A 27,908-nucleotide genomic window follows, 5' to 3' on the forward strand; every position below is an offset into this window, starting at 1 on the left:
GAAAATAAACACAGTTGACAGTGAGAGGACGTTTCTTTTTTTCTGAGTTTAGATGTTGGAACATTGCTGCGAGGTCTTGCTTCCATTCAGCCACAAGAGCATTAGTGAGGTTGGGCACTGATGCTGGGTGATCAGTCGCAGCTCGCAGTCGGCGGTCCAATTTGTCCTAAAGGTGTTCGATGGGGTTGAGGTCAGGGTTCTGTGAAGGCCAGTATTGTTCTTCCACACATCATTATCTTGTCCCTGGAAGCTCGTAGAAATGCAATTAGCAGAATGGATATTCCAATTCAAAGCAATGACCACATCGGCAGCCATATTGGATGCACTATTTGGAACGCTCGATGAATTGAAGCTTATCATTCCATAGAAATTAATATAGCACTAATCTATGGCCTGTCTATTGATTCTCTATCTATGTGGGCGCTCCTATCCATCGATGCTCCATTGCCCAATACCCATAGCTCCAGTAGCTACTTCTCTGCACAGAAAACACACCTAGGTTGACTCATAAATATTCTTCAACAATAGTCAGTGATGTTTCATTCATACAGCTCACCTGTCATACATTTTAGACATTTAGAGAAATTGAAGGGAAAACAACTCCCACAATGAAAACTGGCCCGAATCCACAGTCCATAGAAAAAGAAGTCCAGGTCCAACACCTAACAATGAATGTTTGGTATAAATCCACCAAAACTACACTGATGTTCACTCCAAACAAACCTGGCTTCCATGGTTTTCATGCAGACGGTCTACCAGGAAATCCCAGAAGTTCTCCATACTTTGAGCCTGAACAGCGGTCAAACTATGACGCAGACTGTCCTTAACTTACACACACAGACAGACTACCTAGTGGCTACAGAACCTGAATGAGGTAAACTAGCTAACCTTCTCTCAAGGTACTGTGGTGGTAATGTATCTACAGTCTCTGGTGGCTTGGTACTGAGTCTGAGCTCTGCTCTACTCCTGTTTCACAAGCTATCAGAATTCACAATGGACTTGTCAGAAAGGCACAGGGGTGTGTGTGTGTCTGTGTGTCTGTGTATAGACAGAGGCCTGCAGTGGATGAAAACAGGCTCTCTTCAATGTTATCGGAAACCCTCTGAATTATTCACTCTCTCTCTCTCTCTCTCTCTCTCTCTCTCTCTCTCTCTCTCTCTCTCTCTCTCTCTCGCATCTACACTAAATAAATAATCCTGGGGAAGGCCAAATTAAGTGAAATAGATTAGACAAATGTGAAATTAACAATAAAAAATGTACAGTAAACATTACACTCACAAAAGTTCCAAAAGAATAAAGACATTTAAAATGTCATTTATGTCTATATACAGTGTTGTAATTAAAGTACAAAAGGGAAAATAAATAAACATAGGTTGTATTTACAATGGTATTGTTCTTCACTGGTTGCCCTTTTCTTGTGGCAACAGGTCAAATCTCGCTGCTGTGACTGCACACTGTGATATTCTACCCAAAATTGGATTTGTTTTCGAATTCTTTGTGTGTTTGTGTAATCTGAGGGAAATATGTGTCTCTAATATGGTCATACATTTGGCAGGAGGTTAGGAAGTGCAGCTCAGTTTCCACCTAATTTTGTAGGGCAGTGTGCACATAGCCGGTCTTCTCTTGAGAGCCATGTCTGCCTACGGCGGCCTTTCTCAATGGCAAGGCTATGCTCTCTGAGTCTGTACATAGTCAAAGATTTCCTTAATTTTGGGTCAGTCACAGTGGTCAGATATTCTGCCATTGTCTACTCTCTGTTTAGGGCCAAATAGCATTTTAGTTTGCTCAGATGTTTTGTAAATTCTTTCCAATGTGTCAAGTAATGGGTCTAATTGTGTTGCTGTCTTGGGGCTCTATGGGGTCTGTTTGTTGTTGTGAACAGAGCCCCAGGGCCAGCTTGCTTAGGGAACTCTACTCAAGGTTAATTTCTCTGTAGGTGATGGCTTTGTTATGGAAGGTTTGGGAATCGCTTCATTTTAGGTGGTTGTAGAATTTAACGGCTCTTTTCTGGATTTTGATAATTAGCGGGTATCGGCCTAATTCTGCTGTGCATGCATTATTTGGTGTTTTACATTGTACACAGAGGATATTTTTGCAGAATTCTGCATGCAGAGTCTCAATTTGGTGTTGGTCCCATTTAGTGAAGTCTTGGTTGGTGAGCGGACCCCAGACGTCAAGTATTTTTAGACAGATCCTAATCGGTATGTCAAATGTTATGTTCCTTTTGATGGCATAGAAAGCCCTTCTTGCCTTGTCTTACCTGTGGCGCTGATGTTTAGACCGTGGTATGTATATTTTTTGTGTGCTCTGGGGCAACGGTGTAGAGATGGAATTTGTATTCATGGTTCTGGCAACTGGACCTTTTTTGGAACACCATTATTTATGTCTTACTGAGATTTACTGTCATGGCCCAGGTCTGGCAGAATCTGTGCAGAAGATCTAGGTGCTGCAATTGAATCAAAAGCTTGTTCTAAATCAACAAAGCATGAGAAGCATTTGTTAGTTAATTAGGGTGTGCAGGGTAAATACGTGGTCTGTCGTACAGATGTGAGGATGATGTTAAAGAGTTTAAGTACAGCCAATTGGAATTTGTGGTCTGTATATTTTATAATTTCATTTAGGATACCATCAACCCAACAGGCTTTTTTGGGTTATGGGTTTGTATTGTGTCCTATTCAGTGTAATTGGTGAATACAGTGGAGTCTCACTCACTCACAATAACAACGTTAGTACCAGCAGCAACTCCATGAGAGCTGGTGGTTGGCTCTAAACCAGATGTACATTGTGCTGTCTGAAATTAATCAAAGACAAACAGAGCTAATTAATGAGTCTCAACAACAGGATAGGAGACAGACAGTAAATCTAGCAGGGCTCTGTTTGTTAAATATAGTGTGTGTGTGTGTGTGTGTGTGTGTGTGTGTGTGTGTGTGTGTGTGTGTGTGTGTGTGTGTGTGTGTGTGTGTGTGTGTGTGTGTGTGTGTGTGTGTGTGTGTGTGTGTGTGTGATAAACCACTATGCTGATGGCTTTGACCTTCTCAGGGGATGCGTGTGATCTGATACAATGGCATCAACTCCTCACATCTCTAGGCAGTGTCAGGCTCTTATGACTAAAAGTCAACAAACATTACCTCAGCTCACCGCTCATGCGGCACACCTTTTGGATAATATGAATGTGTTTGTGTGTGTGTTGCGTGACTCTACTAAAACCCAAATGACTGCCTGCTCCCAGACATGAGTCCATTGTTGTCTCCAGAGGTCTGAGTGAGTACAAAGAATCTCTCTCCATCATTCCTTCCCCTTTTGAAGAGGAACAGTCTTTTATACTCGGAGGGGATTTCTCATGCTAGCGTGACAGTAGTAAAGTGTCCATCCATCCACTAGTCACTCTCATCACTACTATGCCCCCTGGGTAGTTATACAGAAGAGTAAGAGCTCCAGTGGTGTTAACCCCCCACCCCCCTCTCCCCACCACCTCAACCCACCAACCTCCCATTACCAGCCCCCGTCCCCGACCGTGCATGAAGGCAGTCCCCTCCTATACTCCATGTTCACCCACGACTGCGTGGCCAAGCACAACTCCAACACCATCATTAAGTTTGCTGACGACACAACAGTGGTAGGCCTAATCACCGACAACGATGAGACAGCCTATAGCGAGAAGGTCAGAGAGCTGGCAGTGTGGTGCAAGGACAACAACCTCTCCCTCAATGTGAATAAGACAAAGGAGCTGATCGTGGACTATAGGAAAAGAAGGGCCGGATATGCCCCCTTTAACATCGACGGGGCTGAAGTGGAGAAGGGTCGAGAGTTTGAAGTTCCTTGATGTCAACATCACCAACAAACTATCATGGTCCAAACACACCAAGACAGTTGTGAAGAGGGCACGACAACACCTTTTCCCCCTCGGGAGAATGAAAAGATTTGGCATGGGTCGTCAGATCCTCAAAAGGTTATACAGCTGCACCATCGAGAGCATCCTGACCGGTTGCATCACCACCTGTTATGGCAACTGCTCAGCATCTGACCGTAAGGCGTCTGACCGTAGTGCGTATGGCCCAGGGGTGGCAGGTAGACTAGTGGTTAGAGTGTTGGGCCAATAACCGAAAGGTTGCTGGATTGAATCCCCGAGCTGACAAGGTAAAAATCTGTCGCTCTGCCCCTGAGCAAGGCAGTTAACCCACTGTTCCCCGGGTGCCGAAGACATGGATGTCGATTAAGGTAGACCACCGGACTTCTCTGATTCAGAAGGGCTGGGTTAAATACGGAAGACACATTTCAGTTGAAGGCATTCAGTTATACAACTGACTAGGTATTCCCCCTTTCCTGACATCCAGAATCTATATACTAGGCGGTGTCAGAGGAAGCGAAGCGCCAAGTCTAGGACCAAAATGCTCCTCTTTGGGCTGCAATCCCGTTAACGGGATGATATGACAACAGCCAGTGAAACTGCAGGCCGCCAAATTCAAAACAACATAAATCTCATAATTAAAATTCCTCAAACATACATGTATCTTAAACCGTTTTAAAGGTAGTCTTGTTGTTAATCCCACCACAGTGTCCGATTTCAAATATGTTTTTCAGCGAAAACACCACAAACGATTATGTTAGGTCACCACCAAACCACAATTAAAACAGCCATTTTTCCAGCCATAGAGAGGAGTCACAAAAAGCACAAATAGAGATAAAATGAATCACTAACCTTTGATGATCTTCATTAGATGACACTCATAGGACTTCTTGTTACACAATACATGTATGTTTTGTTTGATAAAGTTCATATTTATATCAAAAAAGCTGAGTTTACATTGGCCGTGAAAAAAGTACTGACCCCTGAATGTCACGGTATAATTCGCATTCAGCAATCCTCTCCGACTCTTCCCTCACTCTCTCATGCTCGCTTCTCCATCCTCCCCTTTTCTTTCTTCCTCTCTTAATCTACACTCTACCCCTCCCCCCTCTTATCAGTGTCAGGCTGTAGAGGTCTGGCAGGCCAAGACAGCTCCATTTGCAAGGCTGACTGTGTAGTGGAGAAGCTAAGAGAGGAAAGGTGGCGTGCAACCACAGAGCTAGGAGGAATACTGATGAGATGAGACCGCTGGTCAAACGATTCAACCAACCTACCCACGCTATAGCTACTGCAGCAGGCAAACGGGGAGGGGAGGAGGATCATTTGTCCTCACAGCCACCACTCAGAAAGCAAAACCAGTATGTGACAAACAACCCCTCTGAGGGAAAGAGGGATAATGAGAGGAGGAGGGGGAGAGGGGGCGAGGGAAGAGAAAAGGGGAGATGACGTGTTATAGAGATATGAAGTGAGAAGGGGGTGAGACAGAAAAGAGGGAAAGAGAAAGATAAATGAGGGAGAGAGGAAGAAGGGGGAGGAGTCTAATCTTGTGTTCTTGAAACCAGAAGGATATGTGTTATTCAGCTCTTCTGCTGTTGCCTTTCTAGACCATGATCCAATACATTCAAAATACAACTAAACCTTTTCCTAGGCTGTATCTCAATAGTCTAAAGTTGATTCCTTTTTTCCTTACCTCCTCTCCTTCTATTGTACTGATTTGAAAGAACTGGAGAGACGAGCTAATTTCATAGTGAGCATCCTCCATATTGCTCTTGAATTATAGATATACCTCTCCTTAATGCAACCGCTGTGTCAGATGTTTGGTTTTTTTGGGGCTGGAAAAATGACTATATTGTCTTTTCATAGAAATAAAGATAGAGAAAGAAGACAAGGGAAGGAAAGACTATTAAGAGACCCTTCTTCTTTCCTGTCCTGACCAGTCTGAGGTTGTAACTCAAGATGCTATCTACTGTATCTTTATATAAGAATTACATCATTATTAAGCAACCAGCTTCATTACAGTGTGTCAGGTGACCACACACATGCACACACATTTACGCACGCACGCGCGCACACGCATTCACACACACAGGTGAGGTGACTAAACCAACACACACCCACTAGTGTTAGTCTGTATCAAACCAGTACTCACGTCGCCCCCTAGTGAGGGTTGCAGGTCACAACACTCAGCGGTGGGACTCAGGTCCTGTCTCATCACCCAGATGGGTTCTTTAGGCTCATCAGGGGTGTAGGGTGACCTCACCGTCCTGGTCTTCACCTCCTCTATGGCCTCTTTGATGTCCTTTATGGCCAGGGTGATGGCGTCTCTTTTCTCACGACTGTTACGAACCCCAGACGAGTCCTCAGAGGGACTGTCTGCTGGGGCTGGAACGCCCTCTCCTTCTCTCTCATCCCCCTTGCTTTCCATCTCTCCCTTGGGATGTTTGGAGTCTGTGGGGGCGTCGGATTGGGAGTTGTAAGAGTCTCCCTCTTCCTCTCCTCCTTTCATCATGTCTTCTTTGTCTCCTCCCTCCCCCAACCCAGCAGCAGCTCTTTCCAGACTCTGAGAGCTGGAACTCTCTCTGACTTCCGTTACGATCATGTTGATGTCCTCTTCACCGTCCTGGTCACAGCTGTCTGCCCGCGGGTACGGAGCAAACTCCGCCTCCTTCTCAGGGCTGTCTGACTCGCCGTCCGAGCGCTCGTCGTAGTGGTGCAGCCTCGACCCCACTGCCTCCTGCTGCCAGTAGTCCCCGCCCCCGTCCCCCCCCTCAAACAGACGGAACGCCGCCTTTCTCTGCTGGAGGTTCTCGTTGGCATTTGTAGGAGTTGCCCCCTCAGCAGCAGCAGCAGAGGGGGCGTCGCTGATCTCCTCATACACATGTTCTGTCAGGGAGTAGTGGTAGGCTTCAGAATATGCCTCGTCTTTAGGCTCCATCCCTTCCTCGACGCTGCTGTCCCGTCCCCCCAGCACCCTGGCCCCTCCCCCATGGAGGTTGAGAGGTTGGGTGTAAACGTAGTTAGAGTAACCACCACCAGGGTTCAGGGTTTCCTCTGCCTCCTCCTGACTGTGGGGTCTCCCAACGTCTGGTAGGGGTTCCCGGGGTAAGGGAGGGGGCTGAGGGGGGTAGTTGAGGTTCAGGTTGGGCTGAGGGTGGGGATGGTGCTGCTCTGACTCAGCGCTCTCTGTGTATCCCTCCGCCTCTGGGCGAAGCATCACCTCGTAAGTACCGCCCTCGTCCTCTGTCTCAAGATCTAGGGCCATGACGCAGTCGCCCTCTGCCCGGTCTGTGTGTGTGTGGAAAGCACTCTCCGTGCTGGCCGAACGGCCTAACGCAGAGTTATCCCCCTCTGTCTCCCTCTCTCTATACCTCCCTCTCTCCTCCTCATCCTCCTCTGTCTCTTCTCGTTCTGGGGGTAGAGAGTGAACAGGCTGTGGGGCTGGCAGAGGTTGTTGTTGTTGTTGGTGTACCCTCTCAGCCTCTCTCTGCTGTCTCTGTATGTGTCTCTGCTGCTGTGCTCTGAGCCTGGCCTCGCTGTCCCCCTGTCTGCGGTAACGTGTCACTGCAGGACGCAAGATGGGCTGTGACTGACCCTGGGCCTGCTGCTGCTGCTGGGGTTGGGGAGGGGACTGGGCCCCCAGGTGAAGTTCCGCCTCTGGCTCCTCTGTTGACCTGCGTTGTGGGGCCCCTCTGACCCTGCTGCCACCTGCGCCAGGAGCCTCATTATATCTCCTGTAGCGGGGAGCAGGGTGGTTGTTGTTTTCACTACTGTGGTTGCTAGGCTGCCGGGGTCGACCGTTGTTGGTGGCAATGTGGTTGTCGTGGCGACGGCGTTGAGGAGGGGGCAGGTCGGCTCCTACGTGCTCGATCAGCTCCTGGCCATGCTCCACCTCCTCGGGGTTCATGGCTGCCTCGGTTTGGTCGGGGAACGAGGGGGAGAGTCTAGGCGGAATGCATCGCCTGCAGTCTGGGAGAAACGCAGCTCCGTGGAAGGGCTTCTGAGAGAAAAGAAAGAGAGGAGAGTTACAATGCTACTACAAACTAAAACATAGTCAACAAAAGATATTAAGTCACTCGTAGAGGATGGAAGTTCAATAAGAACTATTTATTAGTAAAAAAAACACAGTTTTACATTAGTGAAACCTTCATCAATCACAGTATTGAGTCTTTAATGCCATAAAGTATGAGACAGCTGGACCACAGTGATAACTCTAGATCATAGACCTCAGAACTTCTTGTTTAGCAACCTGTTGAGGCTCCTTCCTTCTCCCCTCACCCCTCATAGCAAAGAGCACTCCCCAGGCCCAACACACACAGCCACCCACACAGAACGTTCCCCAGATCCAGACTCTTCCTGTCATAAAGACCACCTGGAGGTCTAGCCTCTTCTCTCTTCTCTTCCGGTTATATAGCTGGTTACAAAACAGGTACAGACACCGTGTGTGTGTGTGACATTGACCCACTTTGTGCTGTCAAGAGCCACAGCAGGCAGAGAGAGAAAGTAAGTGCTAATGTCTTCAGCTCTGGAAGAGAGAGAATGCCACAATCACACACACACACACACACACACACACACACACACACACACACACACACACAGTCCCAGAGGAAAACTGACATGAGTAGTGTAACAGGCAATGATTCTGAGGAGAAATATCAACTCCAAACGATGTATGACCACCACTAACATCACACATTCAGTAAAACATTGAAAGGAATGTAGGGCCTCTGTTTTAATCATATCATTACCCAGATTGGTCAAAGCGTTCTTTAAATGTAAGCTTTTAAATCAGACATCATCACTGGACTGCATTCAATAGAATGATCATAGCCCTATGTTGTCATTCCACAAACACTTTCCAACTCTTTACTATAGTCAATCAATCAAAAAGGAATATTCATTTAATAACTACCAACAATTAGTATTTGGTTGCAGAAGACCACCAGAGAATGAGAATAGAGGCTCTGTTGAATCATAATGAGTAGATGAGAAGGATTTTCTCTCATTCACAATGAAGCATGGGAATCAGTCAGTCTAGGGCTAACACCCCATCTCATTAGCAAAGAAAGGATCTAAAACTACACACGCACACAGCCAGAGCGCACATCTGTGGTAACCATGGTGATAGTCTCCCTTGACAACGACTAGGTGAGGTGTTCAGACTGCAGCAACAAGGAAACTACCTTTCCTCTTCCTCTTCCTCTGCTTAGCAACCACCTCACACTTGCACACACACAAGTGTGGCAGGCACACACACAAGTGTGGCAGGCACACACACAAGTGTGGCGGGCACACACACAAGTGTGGCGGGCACACACACAAGTGTTGCGGGCACACACACAAGGCATACAAGCACAGGCTTGCAGGCTGACATTCACACGTACACAGACACACAAGTGTATGCATGCACGCACGCATGTTCAAACACACGCACATAGACATACAAACACAGACACACCCTCTCCCTCGGGACCTGGCAGTCCTTACCCACAACAGCAAGGTGGAGGAAAAAATATAGATGGAGGCAGTCCACAAAAAAAGAGAGAAACATAACAGCTGTATATCCAAATGAAGGTAGCTACATCAGGAGAGGCTGCGGTGGAATGAAACCACAACACTGTGACAGTCCAGAGGGCGAGGGAGGAATAGAGAGAGAGAGAGAGAGAGAGTGAGAGAGAGAGAGAGAGAGAGAGAGAGAGAGAGAGAGAAACTGCTGAAGTAGTAAGACTTACTGCTATCAATTGACTTACTACAGAATGTTAAAGATCTTCTGTAAATCTAGGAGGTTGCTTTTAGATTAATACACACACAGGGAGGCACATGCACACATATAGTTGTTGTGATTGATTGAACACACATCAGTCCCTGATGCAGACTTGTATCCATATACAGTGTGAACAACTAGCAAAGGAGCACCTACAGACAGCTGTCAAAATAAAGAAAACACCAACATCAAGTGTCTTAATATGGCGTTGGGCCACCACAAGCCAGAACAGCTTTAATGCACCTAGGCATAGATTATACAAGTGTCTGGAACCCTATTGGAGGGATGCGACACCACGAGTAATTTGGTGTTTTGTTGATGGCTATGGTGGAAAGCCCTGTCTCAGGCGTCGCTCCAGAATCTCCCATAAGTGTTCAATTGGGTTGAGATCAGGTGAATGAGATGGCCATGGCAAATGGTTTACATCGTTTTCATGCTCATCCAACCATTCAGTGACCACTAGTGCCCTGTGGATGGGGGTATTGTCATTATATGGGGGCAGAGCCATGGTCGCCAAAATAATGGCCAAAATAATGTCCTGCCCAGCATTTTTATACATCACCTTAAGCATGATGGGATGTTAATTGCTTAATTAACTCAGGAACCACACCTGTGTGCAAGCACCTTCTTTCAATATACCTTGTATCCCTCATTTACTTAAGTGTTTCCTTTATTTTGGCAGTTACCTGTATGTAACCGCCGTTACTCAAGCGAAGATAGATTCATCCATATACTGTGCCTACACTTATGCCCTCTGATGTCAAATGTAAATGCCAGAAGCAAAGGCAGGGCAACACAGCAGGACTCTGGTATGCTAGAGGGCTCTGGTATACTGCTGTGAAGGAGGATGCTGATCATACTGCATGAATGTTTCATGATCATCACTGGGTTTGAAGTATCTCTATACTGTACTATAATGGAACCCCTTCAGTTCTCATCACCCCTTTCTTCTCTATTCTGTACTGTATGGAACCCATCCTCCTCACCCCCTCATCCCTTCTTCTCTCCTCACAACTCTCCTCTCTCACCACCTTCCTCACCCACTTTCACCTCACTCCTTCTCCCCTCTCACCCTCCAAAAAAGTGTCAGAACATCAATTTACAGATCTTATCAGAACATACAGTAGTGAAATATGACAGTTAAAATGCCTGAAAATGCTACATTATGAACCTTGACCCCTCTCTCTTCTCCTGCCTTTGATCGTGATATGGTTGGGCAGTTCGGAAGTGAGGTGTGACCCAGCTGGAATGACAGGGAGTGGTGATCTGTGGCTAGGATTCCCACTGTCACTGTGACCTCCAACCTGTCTGTCTGTCTACACATCTCTCACTCTCTGCGGGAGAATCACTGGTCTCTGTCAAGGACACACCAACACACACAACCACCCTTGTCATGAACAGAAACACACACACACACACACACACACACACACACCAACGCTTGAACCAAAACACTTGCTCACACGCACACATTCCTGCCGCCAAGTGCTGAAATCCCCTGCAGCTCTGGACTGAGGCAGTGTGGAGATAGTGGTCATGGAAAGATCATTCCACACTACAGTACCTCTTCTCGCTCACACAATTTTTCGCTATGCTTCTCTTTCTTTTTCTCTGTGTCTGTCTGTCTCTCTCTCTCTCCTTCCTTCTCTCTCTCTCATATTGCAGGAGAAAAACACACTATTCAGCTCTAGCCTCTACAGTGTATTGCTGAAGGTGGGGCTGAACAATTTTCAATACATTGGAATTGCTTCATTGGAAAGTCTGATTCTAAAGTTTGAACAGTATTACATGGTTTTAGAGTTAGCTATTAAAAGGTCCAAACAGCCATTTTTATCACAATATTCAATTCTTTCTGGGAAACAATTAATTACCTTACTGTGATGGTTTTCAATTAAAATGGTCAAAAATAAAGTAAAATATATTCTTAGTGAAGAGTAATTTCTCAAGCAATAATTTTTGCTAGGACTGTCTGGAGTGGTCTGAGTGAGGGCCCTAATTGGATGAGCCTAATGGGAGGGATATGTAACCTGAAAACTAGCTGGTATTGGTCTATTTACTTACATCACCGGGCAGGCCAAAACTCCATCCAACCAAAACAGGCTCAAATTTCAGGCAGTATTAACAGTATTATTCAAACCTCATAGTGTGGAAATATATATAAAACACAGGAAAATCACGTTTTGACTGCACTGGGCTGTAAATACATGTATGTACAAAAGGCACTGTAATGATACTGCAATTAATCCAATAATCCAAACGAAGCATTTGAAAATACTCAAATACACAGTATTTACACAAATACTAAAATGCACAAGTACAGCCACATTTAGAGTTATCACACATATTTTAAACAGGCATCATTGAATAAATCATTGGAACACTTGAAATTACTCCATTTCATCTCTGAACGCAACAAAGCCTCAATATTGTCATGACGGTTTACAGCCATCGCTGTCTAAAAGCTCAGACAAGTTCTCCTCCTCTCTCCTGATCATTCCTCCTCTCTTTTCTCATTCTCATTAAGGTTTTATCTATCAGCCGATCAATTACCCCTCATCCTAACGACTTGTCTAACTAATTGTGGGATAAATTCATGTTGACAGCGTTCCGTCAACAAAGATTTACCCATAATTCCAGTTGAGTCACGCAGCATTAATTCCTGTGATAAAAGAGCCATTTGGAGTTAATCACTGACACACGTAGGGAAGTACTGAACACACACACACAAACACATGCGCATGCACCAGACCTGGGTTCAAATACTATTTAGGGTATTTAAATTACTTTCAAAGTCATTTGAAAGTAAGTATTTGAATATGTTTTATTTGAAAACAAGTAGTTGAATATTGGAATATATTTTGAAATACAGTCGTGGCCAAAAGCTTTGAGAATGACACAAATATTAATTTTCACAAAGTCTGCTGCCTCAGTTTGTATGATGGCAATTTGCATTTACTCCAGAATGTTATGAAGAGTGATCAGATGAATTGCAATTAATTGCAAAGTCCCTCTTTGCCATGCAAATGAACTGAATCCCCCAAAAACATTTCTACTGTATTTCAGACCTGCCACAAATGGACCAGCTGACATCATGTCAGTGATTCTCTCGTTAACTTTTTTGGGGTACCCCCCCTTCTTCTCAATTTCCGCCTAAAATCATACCCTAATCTAACTGCCTGTAGCTCAGGCCCAGAAGCAAGGATATGCATTTTCTTGGTATCATTTGAAAGGAAACACTCTGCAATTTGTGGAAATGTGAATTGAATGTAGGAGAATATAACAGAATAGATCTGGTAGAAGAAAATACAAGGAAATAAACATACGTTTTCTGTTTTTTATTGTTGCTGCATCATCTTTCAAATGACCAAGAATAGCCAAACATACAGATTGGATGCTGGGAGTGAAGAACATGAGATGTCAACAATAGCTGAGCAAAGTTTTAGACAGATAACTTCATAAATGAGCGAGCTACATGACATTGAGCATGAAGTCACCCAGGTGTCCCACACAAATGTACCCAAATGTACCCAAGTGGCCGAATTGGTACAGTGATACATTTTGAAGGAAAGAACTATATACAAAATACATAAATGCTATTCTAACACACCCACCCCCCCCAAAAAAATATATAAAAAATATTTAAAAATAAATAAATAATAATAATAATAATTAAACATAAACAAATAACAAGGATAACTATTTACACATTTTCTATTTACAATATTGGGAAGACTCTCAGTCCTCTACACAATATTGTGCTGCTGGTGCCATGGCCCATAGCAGTCTCTTTCTGCTGTAAAGCAGAGGCTTACTGAACAGGTGGTGCAGGTGATGGAGCATTTCATGTGACAAAGGGCACAACGACGTCTCCCTACTGTGCCCTTTTTGCCCTGAGGCACATTCATGCCTGCAGAGATGAATCTGGGCAGGTGAACACCACTGGTTGGAGCAGAAGGGACAGGGATAGAGGGGTCAGAAGTTGCTGAAGCAACTCGGTCTCGCTTTCTCTATCAATTTCCTCTATAATTTGGGTTAAATCTATATACCTAGACTTAGTTTTTAGCGTTTCCTGATTTATTCGCCATAATTGAAATATATAAACTTGCTGAATATGCTATTGACTATGTACTGCTATGCGTAACACTCGTGGCTCCGTCAAGTAGGATTTGCAATGGTCGAATGGCGAACCATGACTGGATAAACGTTTGTTTAGTGTGTGTAATTACCACAAATTCAGAAAGACGGAAATCACGAAGCAAGCGGTTTACAAATGTTTCATGTTAGGCTTTAAAAATGAATGTTATCAAACAAAACGAACATTCACTGTGTAGTTAAGACACTTGGCATTGCCACCAGAGGAAGATCTTCAAAGGTAAGCCATTTATTTTATTGTTATTTCTGACTTTCGTGACGCTAATGCTTGGTTGGAAAATGCTAGTAATACTTGTGTGTGCGGGGAGTTGTCCTCAGAAAATCACATGGTTTGCTTTTGCAGTAAAGCCTTTTTGAAATCTGACACAGTGGCTGGATTAATACGACGTTCATCTTTTAAAGGATGTAAGATACATGAATTTACAAGAATGTTTACTATAACAAATGGTCTATTTAGAATGTTAGCGCTCTGCAGTTTCACCGGATGTTGGCCTGGTGGGACCTCCCCTAGAGAGGTTAACACAGGTGCGAGTGTTGACGAGGACAAGGCTGGAGATCACTCTGTCATGCTGATTGAGTTTGAATAACAGACTGGAAGCTTCAAAAGGAGGGTGATGCTTAGAATCATTGTTCTTCTTCTGTCAACCATGGTTACCTGCAAGGAAACACGTGTCGTCATCATTGCTTTGCACAAAATGGGCTTCACAGGCAAGGATATTGCTGCCAGTAAGATTGCACCTAAATCAACCATTTATCGGATCATCAAGAACTTCAAGGTGAGAGGTTCAATTGTTGTGAAGGCGGCTTCAGGGCGCCCAAGAAAGTCCAGCAAGTGCCAGGACCGTCTCCTAAAGTTGATTCAGCTGCGGGATCGGGACACCACCAGTACAGAGCTTGCTCAGGAATGGCAGCAGGCAGGTGTGAGTGCATCTGCACGCACAGTGAGGCGAAGACTTTTGGAGGATGGCCTAGTGTCAAGAAGGGCAGCAGGGACAGACTGATATTCTGCAAAAGGTACAGGGATTGGAATGCTGGGGACTGGGGTACAGTCATTTTCTCTGATGAATCCCCTTTCCGATTGTTTTGGGAATCCGGAAAAAAAAGCTTGTCCCGAGAAGACAAGGTGAACGCTACCATCAGTCCTGTGTCATGCCAACAGTAAAGCATCCTGAGACCATTCATGTGTGGGGTTGCTTCTCAGCCAAGGGAGTGGGCTCACTCACAATTTTGCCTAAGAACAAAGCCTATGAATAAAGAATGGTACCAACACATCCTCCGAGAGCAACTTATCCCAACCATCCAGGAACAGTTAGGTGACGAACAATGCCTTTTCCAGCATGATGGAGCACCTTTCCATAACGAAAAGTGATAACTAAGTGGCTCGGGGAACAAAACAGCGATATTTTAGGTCCATGACCAGGAAACTCCCCAGACCTTAATCCTGTTGAGAACTTGTGGTCAATCCTCAAGAGGGGGGTGGACAAACAAAACCCCACAAAATCTGACAAACTCACATTGATTATGCAAGAATGGGCTGTCATCAGTCAGGATGTGCATCAACTTCATGTAATTGTCAATAAAAGCCTTTGACACTTATGAAATGCTTGTAATTATACTTCAGTATTCCATAGTAACATCTGTCAAAAATATCTAAAGACTCTGAAGCAGCAAACTTTGTGAAAATTAATATTTGCGGCATTATCAAAACTTTTGGCCACGACTGTACACTTAGAAAGTACTGGCATAAAAAAAATACTTGAATACAGGAATTGGCATGTATTTGAATATACTCAAATACACAGTATTTACACAAATATTTAAATACTTCCATGCATTTATAGGAAATGATTTTAAAATACTTTAAAATACTTCAGATAGAAGTAGCTGATCCAGGCCACATTATTTGAAAATACAAAAATACATAGAAAATAAGTATTTACTGTAAATAAACTTCACCAGAGCCATGTCTCTCTCTCTTTCGTTCCCTATCTTATTCTTTCTGTGTCTGTTTTACTCCTTCCCTCTCAGTCTCTACCTCACACACGCTGATTCATTGTCAATAATTAATCATTCAGCCTAGTAGTAGGGGTTTCAAACATATGGCCTGTGGGCAGGATCCGGGCCGGCCAGGTGGTCCAATCCGGCCCGCAGGTGATTCTTTGTGTTACTAAAACCAAATTGAAACTGTGTAGGAATTACAATGGACCTACATTTATACAGTTTCTTGACCACTAATAATCAGCTAAATAAAAGCTAGCAAGGGAGCATCTAATTTTGACAGCGAGGAAATATAACACATTTTTAGTCCGGCCCCCCAAACCTTGTTGAAGACCGAATGCGGCCCACGGGGCAAAATGTATTTGAAATCCTAGAGAGACCATCTATGTGGCGGAGAGAGAGAGAGAGAATGGGAAATATGAAGTGATTGAGAAAGGGAGGGAGGGAGCTGGAGAGAGATAAAGAGAGATGGGGAGAGAGAGATATGAGGGATAGAGTAAGACACAGAGTGAGGAAAAGAGGGAGATAGAGAAAGATAAAGTGAGAGAGAGAGAGAGAGAGAGAGAGAGAGAGAGAGAAAGGGAGGGGGAGGAAGGTGGAGAGAGCTTGCAGACCCTCTGATTGCTTAAAGACAATATTGAGGGATGGAGATAGAAGAGAGGAGGTTATTCAAGTAAATCATTAAAGCTAAAGCAGAACATTAATGCTAGGCTCAGTGGGATGTAATAAGACTGTAGAGCAGCTGAATTAGCCTTCAGAATTAGCCTTAGGCAGTTCTCATGGACACACACAGAGTCAAATGCCTAGTGTAGGTCAGGTTGCTGACGTGTGTGTGTGAGGGTGCTTGCTTGTATGTGTGCAGTATGTGTGTGTTGACCTTGAGTTTTGGTAGAAGACAGAAGAGAGGATAGCAGAGTCACGGTGGTGGTATGTTTTCTCCTCTTTACCACGTGGATGCTTTGGTCTATCGATCACACTAATTATTTGTGTGCATGTGCCTCACTGCGTGCGTGCGTGTGTATGTGCATGCGTGAGTGTGTGTGTGAATGTGTGTGTGTAAATGTGTGTGCGTGCGTGCGTGCACGTGCAGGGTGAGAGAGATAAATCATGATAACTACAGGGGGATGACAGGATGACTGCAGGACATAGAGAGGCAGGAGGACTGAGTTATAGTGCCTTCCATCCCCCTCTCTCTCTCTACCAATCTACTGCTCTCTCCTTCCATCCCTCTTGCTTTCCACCGATCTCCCTCTCTCCTCTCCCTCCCTTGGAGAGTTATATATGTGAGGTGGGAGCTGTCAGGATGAGGCAATAATACACACACACATTGGCTTTCCTCCAGTGGTCAAACTGCCCCGTGAATAAAGTCACAGAGCCAAGCTGAGCTGAGCCAGACTGAACCAGGACAACTATACAGAACTAATAAGAGTCTGTATCTATACTGCAGAGAGAGGGGGATGGAGGAAGAGAGAGAGGGACGGAGGAAGAGAGAGAGATAGGTGGGAGGAAGAGAGGGAGAGAAGGATGGATGATGGACAGAGAGAAACAGAAGTATGAGAGGAGCTAAAAAGAGAGAGTGGGGTGAGATGCCCAAACCCAAAGCAATGGTCGAATACCCATACCTGTGTACTACAAACTTAAACTGCATACTATGTACTCATTGTCGCATTCTATTTAGCACGTACCGTTTAGCAAAAAGTATGCAGTATGCCATGGCCGCATCGCAGTAGTGGCTCCTGATTGGGGCGGCAGGGTAGCTGACAAGATACAAATCTGTCGTTCTGCCCCTGAACAGGCAGTTAACCCACTGTCCCTAGGCCGTCATTGAAAATAAGGAATTTGTTCTTAACTGACTTGCCTAGTAAAATAAAGGTAAAATTAAAAAAAATTAAAAATTGGCTGAGTAGGTTGGGGCGGAGCCGAGTGCAGGTGGATTTCCAAATTCAGCAGACATGCATCGCATTAACCAGCCTGATAATAGCTAATTTCCAATTCAATTAATTTCTCTAATCTCGGAATAAAATAGGAATGGAGTTAGCTAGCTAGCTTGCTGTTGTTAGCTAATTTGTCCTGGGATATAAACATTGGGTTGTTATTTTACCTGAAATGCACAAGGTCCTCTACTCCGACAATTAATCCACAGATAAAAGGATGAATCGAGTTTGTTTCTAGTTCTCAGGCTTCTTCTTCAGAATTTATATGGCAGTTGGCAACCAACTTTAAGGTGCATTACCACAACCAACTGGACTGGAGTGTGGACCTCAGTTCATCTTTCAATCACCCACGTGGGTATATGCTCCTAAAAACCAATGAGGAGATGGAAGAGGCAGGACTTGCAGTGCGTCAAAGCATCACAAACAGAACCAAGTTCTATTTTAGCGCCTGGCTAGGCAGACGCTCGTTGATGCGTGCGAGCAGTGTGGGTGCAATAATTGAATAACATGTATGTGTACATTTATTTTGCGAAGAGAGAGGTGTGGTCAGCATGTAAGGCTTGATCCATAAATGTAATAATTAAATAGGTAGCCTACAAAACTAAAACATTCCATATGTTCAAATCAAAATGCCTGATTAACATGACATCAATAACGCAGCCACATGTAGCCTATGTTGCAATACTCATGATTATTTTAAGGAGAACAAAATCTACTTAGCCTACATTTTAACATCACTGCAGAAGCGATTCGGCACCTTCTTAATTAAGTAGCCTAGTTTTTTTGTTTGGCTACTTGAATAGATCTAGGGCCTATCACTCGCAGCCCACCTCTTCCAATGCATTGTGGAAAAGTGTGCATCAAATTCTACTAGATGAAGTTCTGAAATTAGTATTACATCCTGGCATTTAAACCATACCCTGAATATTTACATACGAAGAATGTGTCATGCACAATTGCGTTGTTTCCAGCAATTCCTTGATTTCGCTAGAGCATCTCCATATCTGATTGATCAGCTGTTGTCAAAGCCTAAATTAGTATGACAGGGATCATCAACTAGTCAGTCATGGGTAGATTTTTTTCTTGAGCGGATGTTTAGGGGGACAGAACCCAATTACAAATCATTTGTAGACTGCAAATTGACCGCAAGAATCCCAAACAGATATGTTTGACTAATAATTTCAAACCTTGCTTATATTTCTATACGATCACATCTCTCCATCATGTGTGGGAACACTTGAGGACAGATTTCGTCAATTAAAATCCCTTGGAGCTGATTTCCTAGTGTTTTTACAGTCAGTTACATTTTAAGTCGGAAGTTTACATACACTTAGGTTGGAGTCATTAAAACTTGTTTTCAACCACTCCACAAATGTATTATTAACAAACTATAGTTTTGGCAAATCTACTTTGTGCATGACACAAGTCATTTTTCCAGCAATATTTTACAGACAGCTTATTTAACTTATAATTCACTGTATCACAATTCCAGTGGGTCAGAAGTTTACACACACTAAGTTGACTGTGCCTTTAAACAGCTTGGAAAATTCCATAAAATAATGCAATGGCTTAAGAAGCTGCTGATCGGCTAATTGACATAATTTGAGTCAATTGGAGGTGTACCTGTGGATGTATTTCAAGGACTACCTTCAAACTCAGTGCCTCTTTGATTGGCATCATGGGAAAATCAAAAGATATCAGCCAAGACCTCCACAAGTCTGGTTCATCCTTGGGATGATGCCTGAAGATACCACCTGAAGGTACCACGTTCATCTATACAAACAATAGTACGCAAGTATTGGGACCATGAAGCCGTCATACCGCTCAGGAAGGAGAAGCGTTCTGTCGCCTAGAAAGGAACGTACTTTGGTGTGAAAAGTGCAAATCAATCCCAGAACAACAGCAAAGGACCTCGTGAAGATGCTGGAGGAAACAGGCACAAAAGTATCTATATCCACAGTCCTATATCAACATAACCTGAAACACAGCTAAGCAAGGAAGAAGCCACTGCTCCAAAACCGCCATAAAAATAAGCCAGACTATGGTTTGCAACTGCACATGGGGACAAAGATTGTACTTTTTGGATAAATGTTGTCTGGTCTGATGAAACAAAAATAGAACTGTTTGGCCATAATGACCATTGTTATGTTTGGAGGAAAAAGGGGGAGGCTTGCAAGCCGAAGAACACCATCCCAATCGTTAAGCACGGGAGTGGCAGCATCATGTTGTGGGGGTGCTTTGCTGTAGGAGCGACTGGTGCACTTCACAAAATAGATGGCATCATGAGGAAGGGATCATTTATGTGGATATATTGAAGCAACATCTCAAAACATCAGTCAGGAAGTTAAAGCTTGGTCGCAAATGGGTCTTCCAAATAGACAAAGCATACTTCCAAATTTGCTTAAGGACAACAAAGTCAAGGTATTGGAGTGGCCATCACAAAGCCCTGACCTCAATCCCATAGAAAATGTGTGGGTAGAACTGAAAAAGCGTGTACGAGCAAGGAGGCCTACAGACCTGACTCACCCAACTTATTGTGGGAAGCTTGTGGAAGGCTACCCAAAACGTTTGACCCAAGTAAACAATTTAATGGCAATGCTACCAAATACTAATTGAGTGTATGTAAACTTCTGACCCACTGGGAATGTGATGAAAGAAATAGAAGCTGAAATAAATCATCCTCTCTACTATTATTCTGACATTTCACATTCTTAAAATAAAGTGGTGATCCTAACTGACCCAAGACAGAGAATTTTTACTAGGATTAAATGTTAACTTCCGACCTCAACAGTCCAACAGAAAACCTGGGGCGCAAATAAAACCAACGGGCTGCCAGCTGGGGAACCCTGGAGTATGACACCCGGGCATTTAAAATAATACTTGATTTTCAAAATATTGCATACTATTAAACGTAATTTTTTTGCATACTCAAACGGTCTACTATTTAGTATGGGTATTTGTACATGACCATTGTCTCATTCGCCTAAGAAGGGTACGACATCCTACCATTAAGCCATACAGGATGAACTATAGGTCTGGCAAGGCCAATCAGTCAATAGACCCCATGGTTTCATTATGCGGTCTGGTCTGGTCAGTTTTCTGGCCTATAAACCAGACCTGGTCATTTATAGACACTTACTGTAGGGCTACAGACATATGGGCAGGACCAGGCATTTATGTGGTCCTAGAGGCAGACCTATATACAGTACATGTCACACACACAACCCTAGAGGCCCTGAGCTCAAGCTATATTCATGTCATCAGTTGGGCCAATCAGAGCTGACACATGACAGTGACACAGAACTCTGAACCGCCTGGACATGCCACAACACACACTTCCCATTAACATCAGAGACATTATCTTATAGCCTCCTGCACACACACACTTGCACTCCAGTATGCACGCACACACACACACATATAACAAACCATCTCAGAGAAACACAGTCGCAGAGAAAGGCAAGGACACACACACATAGAACAGTGTGGTTGATGAACAAGCCTCTCCTTCCTTCCGAATCTTTCAGCTCTCAGTAAACAGCCTGTCCAGATGCGCCCACTTTGACAGGGCGACAACTTGATTGAATCCTTCCTCTAATCAGATAAGTGCTCAATAATTTGTGTGTGTGTGTAGAGGGTCGTGGGGAATGAGGGGAGGACAGACAGACAAAATCCCAGGGTATTATGTAAGGGTAACACACACACACATCTCACACCACCTCTCCCCCTATATATCTCTCTGTCTCTTAATGGTGGTTGTATTTGTGGTTGAGGCAATGGCTTGGATCATGGTCAACACACACACACACACACACACACAAACACACAGTTATGGATGGTAATTCGGCCTAATGAACAATCTTGTGTGGTTGACCTATGTGCTGTCTAATGTCCCCTGGTTCCTACCTGCCTATGCTGATGAGGCTGCATCCACCACTTATCGACCGCTCGTATGGATCTGGAACACACAGTACACACACATGCAGCAATATCAATCACTCACACACACGCTCATTCATTCACACAACATCAATCACTCACACACACATACACGCACACACCAAAATCAATCACTCAGCCATGATGCACTCATAGATATGTAGTTCTTCCCTACACATATAGACATACAAACACACAGATGCACACGCAAACTGTACTGTATATCAATCAAGTAAATTTTCCACCCACACACATACACAATTACATGCACACAAGAACATACAGAGTCTGCATCAATTACTGAACACACACACACACCTATTACTGAACTAATTACATTCCCTAGGAACACAAAGAATACTACGACAATTAAACATTAGGTCAAGGACATTCTGCCCAAAACACAACGATCGCTGCATTGACCGTGTTTAATACCATTAACATACTGGTTATGCCATCTTTATAGCCACTAGTCAATACACAGAGAAGATAAACATTGATTTCTGGTCTGGAGGTCATATTATCTGTGATTGTAGACTATATCAATTACATAGGCCTAGCACTATTCTGTGAGGCAGAGAGAAAGCATACAAGCCTAGAATAAATTAGCATATTTTAAATGTAGTGACATGATTCCAGGTACAGGCAACAAAGCTAGGGATAAGTGTTATTTTAACTCAAAAATATATTAAAAGCCAAAAAAGCCTGTTAATTCCATGGTTGTCTTTGTTGGTTAAATCCTCTTGCTAACGGATTAGCCAGGAAAGCTCAAATTAAAAAATCTGAATCTCAGTCAGAGAAGAATGACGAATGCGCAAAAGTCGAACAGAAGCAGGAGAAAATTGGTTTCCTCCTTTTCTGAAGCCACGCAGCACGACGTAGGGTTTATTTTACTCTGCGAGTTAGAGATGATTATTCCCTCTGCTCTCTACTAATTATTTCAACTTTGGTGAGAACCGCAAGTGAAGGCTGCGTTAATCTGCCTTACATCTTTTTCATTCAGCTTTTCTCACGCAGTATAAGATGGTGCTAGCCTCCAGAGACACAGTATAAGGATATATACTCTGTACTTGTCACAGTGCTGGGTTGGTTCTGTCTGAGGGAGTTACAGAGGTGCCATGGGCAAACACACATCCATATTTGACTATTCTCAAGTAAACTACAGTTTTGTTTAATTATTATTATTATTGTTTTTTTGTGTGCAATTATCACAAAATTGAAACACTCAAAACAGCTAGTCAAAAAGGCAGTTTCAAAACTCTAAGCACATTTTCAATTGACAAAGTACAACACACAACTTTATTTTATCTCTTAATAACTTAGTCAGGCTTTCATCTAGAAATACATCTTTCACTTTGCAATACATGCTTATATAAAGTAATTGCCTTTCACGATGCGATGCTCACATTACTTTTGATATTATTCTCTTCTCTTTAGTTAAAATACATTTTTACTATCACTTAAACCAACTGCTCTTAATTGATGATCACATAAAAGTTGGGTAAAGCTACTGTAGCTATACATTTAACATGTAAACTGGTTTGTCTAATACAGGTTTTGAGAAGTACATAATGAAAGTGTATGTCTGTAAAGTAGAAACATATAAAAGTAGGAAATATACTCAAATGTACTATTAGTAACAGGCATTTATTTTGAAGAAAGAGAGGCCTTCAAGACATCCAAGATCCAACCCCCACAAACACACTCAGACAGGAAAGTTGCAGGCACACACACGCACACACACACACCATCAACTCTTATAAAAGTTCAAATGTGCACCATTTCATTAGTTAAAGATGAAAAGATGTGTACAGCTGCAGGGGTCTCAAATCCAAGCTGTGTATACCGATTAAATAAACTACAACTCTAAACGAGTCTACTGCACACATCTCTGATATGAAATTCAGTGAATAAAACATGAAAAATGACATTATTTTGATACATTTTTCATGGTTATTTATTTTCTATAACGCCAGGCTCCAGTGACTCAGACCCTCCGCCTTCTCCTCCCAGGGTGATTCCCAGCATGCATTGCAAAAACAAATTGACTGCCGTGGCCTGCGGAGGCAAGAGAGATTGAGAATCAATATTTCAAAACATCCATTCTTTATTTCTTCCCACAGAACAGACATACAGTACGTCTCCTCCTCTTGAGATGGACTGGTGCATAATGGCCCTCTTTCCTATCTGCACATCAAATCAGAGATCAGGGGTTGTATATATCAAGCATCTCAGAGTTGGAGTGCTAGGGTCCATGTAATGTTATTTATTGTGTGGTCTAAAAAGGCCAAACTGATCCTGGGCTCAAGTTTAACAAACCTAACGCAATGGTAAATCTAAGCAATGGGGGTTTGTCAGAAATATTTCAGCTATTTTCACAGCCGAAAATATGAGCGCAATAGCTGGCAATGATACAAAAGGGCTGGTTGTTGATAAATAAGTTGTAGGTGTAACGAGGGCTTGGCCACTCATTGGAGAAGCACATCTTTGGTAACCGGATGAGAGGCGGTCTTTGGAGATGGGGATGGATACTTGAACAAGCTAAATGAAGTATGCTGGTCGGCATATGTGAGTATGTTTTAGGATGTGCAGTATATTTTCAAATTAAGGCACTCTGACGAATAGACCATTTAAAGAGCAACAGCCCCTAAAAAACTACTTCTCATTTAGAAAACAGACTATGTGGCATTGATATCAGTCAGAAACATTTATTATACTGTCAGAATTGACTACAAAGTGTAAAGAGGATAATTTTGGTCATGAAGTCAGTCTCATTAAACTTTTGGTCCTGACTGCATTACAATGGAAATGAAGGTTGGGTTTGTTTCAATCCTGCCCACATGCCCACAGCTGGCAGGACACAAGTAATCATGGAGTGCAGCTGCAAGCGAACCTATTGTAATGTCTGTGGTAAGTTTTATTTGACTTTGGATATCCCTATGGGGCTAGTTAGGAAACATCTGTAAATTGGTCAATATATAAAAATTCTAATAGCTCCAAATTTCAATGACTTAAAAACCTCAAATCACCTATAAATTGTAGAAATTAATATGTTCTCATTTACATTGTGCAATTTGTTGACAGCCCCCAATTAGCCCCGGAGATAGGTTATCCAAAGTCAAACCAATTTTGTCACGGTCAGACACCAGCCGGCTGAAGCTAATTGGCTAAATATTTTGTCTAACTCTTCCCACCTGCGAACTCATCAACCCACACCCCAAAACCAACTCAGGTTTAATTCAGTCATGGCCGCTAGAATTTCCTGATCAATTTAAATAGACAAAAAATGTGATTTTCTTTCAAAAACAAGGACATTTCTAAGTGACCCCAAACTTTTGAACGGTAGTGTATATATTGGCGCATAGCCAGGGGAACAATGTACTTAAGTATCAAAAGTAAAAGTAAAAATATAAACCATTTAAAATTACTTATATTAAGCAAACCAGATGGCAAAAATGTCTTGTTTTATTGACGGATAGCCAGGGGCACACTCCAACACTGACATAATTTACAAACAAAGTATTTGTGTTTAGTGAGTCTGCCATATCAGAGGCAGTAGGGATGACCAGGGATGTTCTCTTGATAAATGTGTGAGAATTGGACAATTTTCCTGTCAAAATGTAATGAGTACTTTAGGGTGTCAAGGAAAATGTATGGGGTAAAAAGTACATTATTTTCTTTACAAATGTAGTGAAGTAAAAGTTGCCAAAAATATAAATTGTAAAGAAATGTACAGATACCACAAAAAACTACTTAAGTAATACTTTATAGTATTTTTACTTCAGTACTTTACACCACTGCCCAAATGCCTTCACACCAGTACATTAGCACACTTTATATACTGTTAGCACACTTTATATACTGTTACACATACATAAGTTAAGGCCATGCAACCTGAGTTGAAACGTGAGTGAGTTGCACATGTACAGTACAAGCGCCATATATTTGTGGTGGACACTTGATACAGTCGCATGATAATGTTGTGGTATGTCACAAAATCATGTTATGACCACTTATATCAATATTAATTTTATATATCAATATTTTGCTAAGGTGTAAACGGTACAGCCAAATGGTTACTTGCAAAGTAGCAATATCAGAAATAGATGGTGTCAATATAAATAAAATAATATACAGTATGTACAAGAACAATATCAATAACGATATCAGTGATAGTCATATGCATACAATCAGAGGTAAAGTGGCTGAGCAGCAGGACAAAGAAAATTGTAGCAGCAACGTATTGTGAATAGAGGCACTGCAGATAGTGCTGATGACTGGTCCGTCCAAACCACGCATTAAAACTCGTTTTTCAACCACTGCACACATTTCTTGTTAACAAACTATAGTTTTGGCAAGTCGGTTAGGACATCTACTTTGTGCATGACACAAGTAATTTTTCCAACAATTGTTTACAGGCAGATAATTTCACTTATAATTTACTGTATCACAATTCCAGTGGGTCAGAGGTTCACATAGACTAAGTTGACTGTGCCTTTAAACAGCTTGGAAAATATCAGAAAATTATGTCATGGCTTTAGAAGCTTCTGATAGGCTAATTGACATAATTTGAGTCAATTGGAGGTGTACCTCCAAACGAACTTCAATGCCATACAACACTCCTTCCGTGGCCTCCAACTGCTCTTAAATGCTAGTAAAACCAAATGCATGCTTTTCAATCGTTCACTGCCCGCACCCACCCGCCCGACTAGCATCACTACTATGGACGGTTCTGACTTAGAATATGTGGACTACCTAGGTGTCTGGCTAGACTGTAAACTCTCCTTCCAGACTCACATTAAACATCTCCAATCCAAAATTAAATCTAGAATCGGCTTCCTTTTTCGCAACAAAGCCTACTTCACTCACGCCGCCAAATATACCCTCGTAAAACTGACTATCCTACTGAACCTCAACTTCGACGATGTCATTTACGAAATAGCTTCTAATACTCTACTCAGCAAACTGGATGCAGTCTATCACAGTGCCATCCGTTTTGTCACTAAAGCCCCTTATACCACCCACCACTGCGACCTGTATGCTCTAGTCGGCTGGCCCTCGCTACATATTCATCGCCAGACCCACTGGCTCCAGGTCATCTATGCTAGGTAAAGCTCTGCCTTATCTCAGATCACTGGTCACGATAACAACACCCACCTGTAGCACGCACTCCAGCAGGTATATCTCACTGGTCATCCCCAAAGCCAACATCTACTTTGGCCGCCTTTCCTTCCAGTTCTCTGCTGCCACTGACTGGAACGAATTACAAAAATCGTTGAAGCTGGAGACTTATATTTCCCTCACTAACTTTAAACATCAGCTATCTGAGCAGCTAACCGATCGCTGCAGCTGTACATAGCCCATCTGTAAATAGCCCACCCAATCGACCTACCTCATCCCCATATTGTTTTTATTTACTTCCTGCTCTTTTGCACACCAGTATTTCTACATGCACATCATCATCTGCTCATCTATCACTCTAGTGTTAATTTTCTAAATTGTAATTACTCCGCTACTTTGGCCTATTTCTTGCTTTTACCTCCTCACGGACTTTGCACACACTGTATAGACTTTCTTTTTTTTCTATTGTGTTATTGACTGCATGCTTGTTAATCTCAACTAGCCTACCTGATTAAATAAAGGTGAAATAAAAAAATACAAAATAAACCTGTGGATGTATTTCAAGGCCTACCTTCAAACTCAGTGCCTCTTTGATTGACATCATGGGAAAATCAAAAGAAATCAGCCAAGACCTCAGAAAAACAATTGTAGACCTCCACAAGTCTGGTTCATCCTTGGGAGCAATTTCCAAAAGCATGAAGGTACCACGTTCATCTGTACAAACAATAGTATGCAAGTATAAACACCATGGGACCACGCAGTCGTCATAACGCTCAGGAAGGAGACGCGTTCTGTCGCTGAGAGATGAACCTACTTTGGTGTGAAAAGTGCAAATCAATCTCAGAACAACAACAAAGGACCTTCTGAAGATGCTGGAGGAAACAGGTACAAAAGTATCTATATCCACAGTAAAATTAGTCCTACATGGACATAACCTGAAAGGCCGTTCAGCAAGGAAGAAGCCACTGTTCTGAAACCGCCATAAAAAAAGATAGACTACGGTTTGCAACTGCACATGGGGACAAAGATCGTACTTTTTGGAGAAATGTCCTCTGGTCTGGTGAAACAAAAATAGAACTGTTTCGCCATAATGACCATCGATATGTTTGGAGGAAAAAGGGGGATGCTTGCAAGCTGAAGAACATCACCCCAA

At 42.9% G+C, this 27,908-nt stretch overlaps 1 protein-coding gene across 6 annotated transcripts in view; it reads right to left on the reverse strand.

The window, feature by feature from the left end:
- The window catches only part of apba1a (amyloid beta (A4) precursor protein-binding, family A, member 1a), a 100,089-nt gene that overhangs the window by 26,814 nt on the left and 45,367 nt on the right, over positions 1 to 27,908 (reverse strand). For 5 of the 6 annotated variants that reach the window (XM_031807288.1, XM_031807273.1, XM_031807277.1 and 2 more), the window contains one exon: positions 5,997 to 7,844. In XM_031807288.1, the coding sequence (XP_031663148.1) occupies positions 5,997 to 7,751 (1,755 nt within the window). In that variant the 5' untranslated portion in view covers positions 7,752 to 7,844. Of the gene's footprint in view, positions 1 to 5,996; positions 7,845 to 9,334; positions 9,464 to 27,908 lie in introns of those variants that run through there. The other variant, XM_031807287.1, reaches the window with a different exon arrangement.

This window comes from Oncorhynchus kisutch, linkage group LG3 (genome assembly GCF_002021735.2).
Source record: "Oncorhynchus kisutch isolate 150728-3 linkage group LG3, Okis_V2, whole genome shotgun sequence".
NCBI classification, from domain to species: domain Eukaryota; kingdom Metazoa; phylum Chordata; class Actinopteri; order Salmoniformes; family Salmonidae; genus Oncorhynchus; species Oncorhynchus kisutch.